Source organism: Buceros rhinoceros, unplaced genomic scaffold, assembly GCF_000710305.1.
Source record: "Buceros rhinoceros silvestris isolate BGI_N320 unplaced genomic scaffold, ASM71030v1 scaffold21756, whole genome shotgun sequence".
Taxonomy (NCBI): domain Eukaryota; kingdom Metazoa; phylum Chordata; class Aves; order Bucerotiformes; family Bucerotidae; genus Buceros; species Buceros rhinoceros.
Window position 1 is genome coordinate 37,099 of NW_010417211.1, and position 5,973 is coordinate 43,071.

The 5,973-nt window shown below is 51.8% G+C and overlaps 1 protein-coding gene across 1 annotated transcript in view; it reads right to left on the bottom strand.

The window, feature by feature from the left end:
* Positions 1 to 5,721, bottom strand: part of SLCO4A1 (solute carrier organic anion transporter family, member 4A1) — a 13,264-nt gene extending 7,543 nt beyond the window's left edge. Inside the window, exons 1-4 of the mRNA XM_010138127.1 lie at positions 4,896 to 5,721; positions 3,726 to 3,816; positions 2,765 to 2,886; positions 2,345 to 2,456 (exon numbers count right to left, since the gene is read on the bottom strand). Of these exons, the coding sequence (XP_010136429.1) occupies positions 2,345 to 2,456; positions 2,765 to 2,886; positions 3,726 to 3,816; positions 4,896 to 5,721 (1,151 nt within the window). The remainder of the gene's footprint in view (positions 1 to 2,344; positions 2,457 to 2,764; positions 2,887 to 3,725; positions 3,817 to 4,895) is intronic.
* Between the last annotated feature and the right edge of the window lie 252 nt (positions 5,722 to 5,973).

The window sequence follows — 5,973 nt, forward strand, 5'->3', positions numbered from 1 at the left end:
ACGAGAGCTTGACAGACCGGTGAGTGATCCTCACAAACTCTGTCCTGCAGCTTGTTAAGACAAAGCCTCCTCTCCTGGCACAGCTCCACGTGCCTTCTGTTTGAATACCTCTGCACTGACAGCAGGGGCTATTTCACGAGAGCAATCATATGGAACGAGAGAAAGGAAAACGCTGTTTTAACTCTTGGCTTGAAAAGGCCTGATAAAACAGAAGTCTCGTCAGGGCAGCGGATTAAGCTGTACGGGCTGCACTCCTGTAAGCTCCTGCTCTTAGGCAGCATGTGAACACCGCAATTCATTACGCTCGCGTACAAAGGACCTGATGGCACGGAATAGTATTTTGTTCCATCAGTATTTCTGCTTTATCTTTGTGAGATTCTTACTGTCCGTACTGTGAGAAATTGTGTAGCATCCAATCCCTCGCTAAAACAAAAGCAACAGTGTCCACTGGCCTCGCGCTCCAGCCTGTTCCACGTGTTCCCAAGAGCTGCAGGCACAGATGGGAGCTCCTCTGCACTGCGAGTTTCCAGAATAGCGAGTGTTTAAGGCACTTCCCTTTCATTAATCAAAAGCAGGGAACACAAAAGTCTGCCGGGTTTTTGCTTTCAAACGAAAACCACATGAAGGTCTGGACTGATCTGATTTGTTTGATCAATTCCCACCTTATTTGTTCTTTAGGAACAAGGGGTGAAAGAAGATGCTCCCGGAGGAGGACTGCCTCTGTACCTGCCATCAGACAGCCTCCACCATGAAATGCTGGGAGCTTTGCTCCTGATAAGCAAGAAAAGCATCAACCACTGGATTTATTCCTCTCTGCTACCCTGCCTGTGTTGGTTTTAGTCATAACCTTATCATTATTTAAATGCAGGTTTTGAATTTAATTTCCGTGCGGAGAATAAGCCGTGACCTCGGAAAATGGCACCCAGTCAAGAATGCCATTTAATAACGGCATTGAAATCTGCTCAATGTAATATTCATCATAAAACTGCCTTAACCCCTGGTAAACTTCTGACGAAGCCTCCAAGAATTTCAGACTAATACGAGTCGTTGCGTTGACACGACACAGAGCAACTGCTGCTGAAAACCCGGGTACTGAGCACCTGCTTTAACCCTGCTCTGCCTGCACAGAGGCAAACACCACCACTACAGCTCAGAAGGAACGGCTGGCAGCAGCACGGGGTTTGGCAACATGGAATGTTTGCATTTGCACGGGGCAGCCGTCACACATGGCTGCAAAATCCTTCCTAAGAACAGTCCTGGGAGAAATACAGAACACAAAAAGCCCCTCGTTGACGGCACGCTCCGAAAGGAATTGATCCCCAGATACCTCTGCAACACCCGCAGCTTGCACTGTAAATAAAGCAGCAACTCTACCCCGACCTCCATTTAAATACAACTCAACACACACATGCAAAAAAAATTGTAAAAGATTTCAAAGATGCTTAGCAAATGTTTCCGGGTTAAAAGACCACATTTTATTCTTGTCACTCGCTTGTTCCCACCCAGGATCCCTTTAATCTGTTTCCTACCAAACCTCCTCTGGCACAAGCGTGCTCGCCCACACCACGGCGCCAAGCAGCAGCCCGTGACTAAGCACACTGCTGTGTCACTGCTTTGCAGGGGAGATAAGAAGTAGTAACACATAAAAGACGGCAGGAAGATGCAAAGGCAAAGGGGAAAAAAAAGGCAACTAAGAATACAAGGGTACGGGAACTGAAAGCTACAGTGCAGGATATCTTGTTCCCTGGATTTGGAACAGAGCTGTAAGAGCCAGCGGGTTTGTGTCCTCTCTTTTCTCATTAGAAGGACAAAACAGAGCTCTAACACCTGCCAAAAGAGAGGAAAGGAAGAAAAGACCTGAAGGGATGGAAAGGAGAGGTTGGACAACACCCAGCTGGGCCAGATGAGGCCAGACACAAGCAGACAGGGGGAAATAAAGCTGCTGAGGAGAGAGGATGAGATGGCAAAGCCTGTGCCTCTCCCATCTCCTAAAGGCTGGCAGCAATCCACTCATGGTGAAACTCAGCATGTTACATATGCCCGCAGGTGGACCTTCACACCAGGGACAGGAGCTTCTGAAAACCACCAACAGGACCAGCCACTGGTCCCCTGCTCTCCCACGTGATCCCCAGCACAATTTCCAGCTCAGCCCATTTGCCGAGAGTCCCCAGCCGGTGAGGGGACCAGGCGCTTTGCACCCTCCTCTGTGAGGAAGCATCATCCATCGCTATGTTTGGAGATGGGTAAAACCTTTTAGTTGCCTTTGCAGCAACCCAGTCTGGGGCCATTGCTCTCGTTTCTGGGGAGGGTTCCCTGAACCTCAAGTGTGGGACAGTTTTCTCACCGAGGCAGATCTTTAACTGTTTTCCCAAAGTCTGGATCCGATGCTTTTTTGTGACTCCCATCCTTTAGCTGATGAGCCTCTGACACCCTCATAACGATATAGCGCTGGGATCCTGAAAACGAGAGGCAAACAGGAGCAAGGAGCATGTGAGACATGGGATGCAGATGCTACTGAAACGGTGGATTTGCAGGAGCAAAATGCAATGTGACACCCTCCCTCTGACAACAGCTGCCAGGGAGGAGCAGAGAAACAGGCAGCTGGAAAATCACGGGGATGAAATCAATGTAGAAATCACAATTTAAACACTGGAAGCTCTCCCTCCACCCCTATGTGCCCCCTACACACGTGTGTAAGGCTGCAAGCCCCCAGGTGAGTGTGAGCACCATGCAGTCCCAGTCCCGGTTCCCTCGAGCTGCGTACCTGGGAGGCGTGGGGGGTAGCCCAGGATGGGGATGGAGATGAGGAGGGAGGCTGCTCCAGCCCCGAGGAAGCCGATCCACCATGCCCCCACCCACAGCGTGTTCTCTGGGGTGATGTCGGTACTGTAAGAAACAAAGCCAAAAGGACACAAGGGAGAGAGGTGGAGGTTTGAAAAGGAGCGTGACAGCTCGGTGTGCCTCTTGCTGAGGCTGGGAGGGGCTGGGGGTCACAGAGGGATGTCAGCGAAGACTGAGCTCTGGCCTCTCCCATGGTGATCTGCTGGGATGCCAAGTCCACCTCCTCCTGCCACACCACAGCACTGCCTGCCTTACTGGAGAGCACACACTGCACGAGCCCAGGAAGTGACACTGTTTAATTCTCCTTTAATCTCTGTGTCACACATTCAAAAATCCCCATTTCTTCTGCACTTTGGGGGTTGCTACAATCCCCATTCCACCCTAGAGCCGCCCTTTGCAAGAAAACTGGTGAAAACAACCCATTCCATCCCCTGGAATCCCACTCCCCCTTTTTAACCCATTCATCTGCCGAAGAGCCTGTAAGGAGAGAAGAATAAATCACAAATACTAAAAAGCAAGGAGGGACTAAATATCCTAGCTGGCTGACCAGAGCCCGAGCAGCAGCACTGCTGGTTGCCTTATTGGGGAACTCATTCAAAAAATTCACCTGCTGCTCGTAGCCTCGTTGGTGCAGGCAATGCAGCGTGAGGAAGGATTTAAGCTGACAGGTTTGTCAGCAATTTTCTTCCAGCAACAGCACAAATGCAAACCACCCTTCCAGCCTCGCTCCACCCCCCGCAGAAACACCACTGAACACCAGGGGCACGTCTCCAGCCAGCCACCAGGTCATTCCTCCAGATTATTATTATTATAAATATTTTTTTACCCCAAAGGAAACATATAGCATAAAGGAAAAGGAACAAGATTATTTTTTAGCGACTTACTCTCTGCCAATTTCAGTATAAATATTTAGAAACATTCCTCCTACCAGATAACCCGCTGCAGGCCCAAGGATTGCAGCAGTGTAGAAAACGGCTGAAAGGGAAAACAAGCCCAGTTAGAAAACAGCAGCGTTTCAGGCAGGGATGCAGAGTGCTGCTGATGCCCAGCATCCCCCGCCCCACTGCGGCAGCCCACTTCCCTCCCAGATCTGGAGGCTCAGAGAAACCAAGCCAGATATTTTTTTCATCTCACACTTATGTCCCAAGGAAACTTTTGCATCCAACCTGGGCATTTTTATAGCATAGGGCAGGCAAGAGTGGTTCAGTGGAAACCAGATTTAGCAGGGTTGTAGCTGACCCGCTGCTGCATCCTGACCGCTGGCGCAAGGAGCGGTGGTGTTGTCACCCCACTGACCATACAGCACTACTGGCACTTATTTTGATTTGCTGCTGTGGAAAGATCATCAATTTTTTTGCGAAGAAAGGTTGGACTGGATGATCTTTGAGGTCCTTTCCAAGCCGGTATTCTATGACTCTCTGAACTTACTGATGGTCCCCCTGTGACCTCCTCCTCTCCCTGCACAGCCTTCTGATACCACACTAGGGGCAGACTGCTAAATTCGGACATTGCTGAAAGGTCGCCCCTTTTAGCAGTTTCACCAAATAGGATTGTAAGTATTTGGCAGCTGCTAAGGGATGAAAGGAGTGAGCTGAGCCTCTGCTCTTGGCTGGACTTTGCACCAGCAGCACCCAGCGACCGTCTCTGCTGTGCTGTGGCACTGAAGGGGTGCTGTCGCCTTGCACGGACAGGGTACAGCCTCATGGCTCTTTACCAGAGCTGCTAATGCCTTGCACGCGCTGGGGCACGCTGGAGGGCTCTCCCCAGCTGGCCTCATGCCGGGAGCAGGAGGCACCTCCTGATCTGCAGGGCATGAGCTGCAGGAGTGCAAATGCCCAGCTGCACTTACAGTTCCTGTCTGTAAATAATCAAAAGCTCCCCTACAGCTGCCACTCCTCTCCGATTACCACCTCGCCCGTTATCAGGAACAAAAGACAGCGAGCACTGCTCATGAAACTGCTCAAGGCAGCCTGTTTGGTGCCAAGGCAGATGGACCGGCTCTCCCTCCCAACACCCAGCCCGTGGGTCCGAGCTTCCCGTCCAGCTTGACTCACCAATGTACACAGGGGAGTAGTTAGTCTTGACGTTTTCATCTAAATAGGTGACGCCAAGCGTGTAGAGTGGCGTGGCTCCCATTCCATGCAGGAACTGCCCCAGCATGAAGACGAACCGGTAGCTGGAGAGGCTGGAGGCAGCCTGGGCACAGGGCAGGCTTTGGTTCCTCCCACAGACGCCGACCTCCTCTGCTGAATGCGCCTCGTACCGTCCCGTGGTGAAGTGGGGCAAGGAGAAGAGCAGGGAGCCCAAGCCCATGACCAGCACGCCCCAGCCTAGCCATCGCGGTTTGTGGCCGTTCCCCCCAAAATAGCTGACGAAGGTCAAGCAGATGCACGCCGCGATGTCGTAGGAGCTGGCGATCAGCCCGCTCTGGTAGCTGCGGAGGTCGAAGCGTCGCTCGATGGAGGTGATGACCGTGTTGATGAAGCCATTCACTGTCATGCCTTGCAGGAAGGAGGCCACACAGAGGAAGAACAAGACGCCCTTGGATGTGTTAAAAAGCTGTAAGCACCCAGGGGTGAAACCCCCCCAGCCACACGCCAGTTCCTCCCCGTCGGCCGACACGTATTTAATCCCTTCACTGAACCGGGTCTCCTCCTCTCCTGGGGTGGTGGAGCAGAGGGGCTTGGCGCATGAGTCTGAGGGGCTGGGCACGCCAGAGGACATCATGCCATTGCTCAGGGGGGTGCCACAGACCCCCCGGCCACTCGGGGTGTCGAAGGTCTGGCCAGCCTCGCCAGGAGGAGGAGACGGACGGGAGAAGTCGAGCGTCTGAGTGAAACAAAAGCCATTTTCTCCAGTCGAATTCTGGGGCATTGCCATGAACAGGAACACGGAGTGGAGCAGCAGGTTGAGGTGGGGCTGGTGGCCAGGGCAGCTTCACGGGGCAGCGAGGTCCTGCCTATCCAGTAGATGCAAGTTTTGGCACTTACATCAGCAGGGAGATGGTGAAGGTCTGAGCCAAGACCATTCTGATCTGAGAAGAGAGAAGTTTTACACACGCCTTTATATAAAACCATGCTCAAAACCTTAAAATACTGTTTATTTTTGTGTTTGTTTCTTTTAAAGAATTAG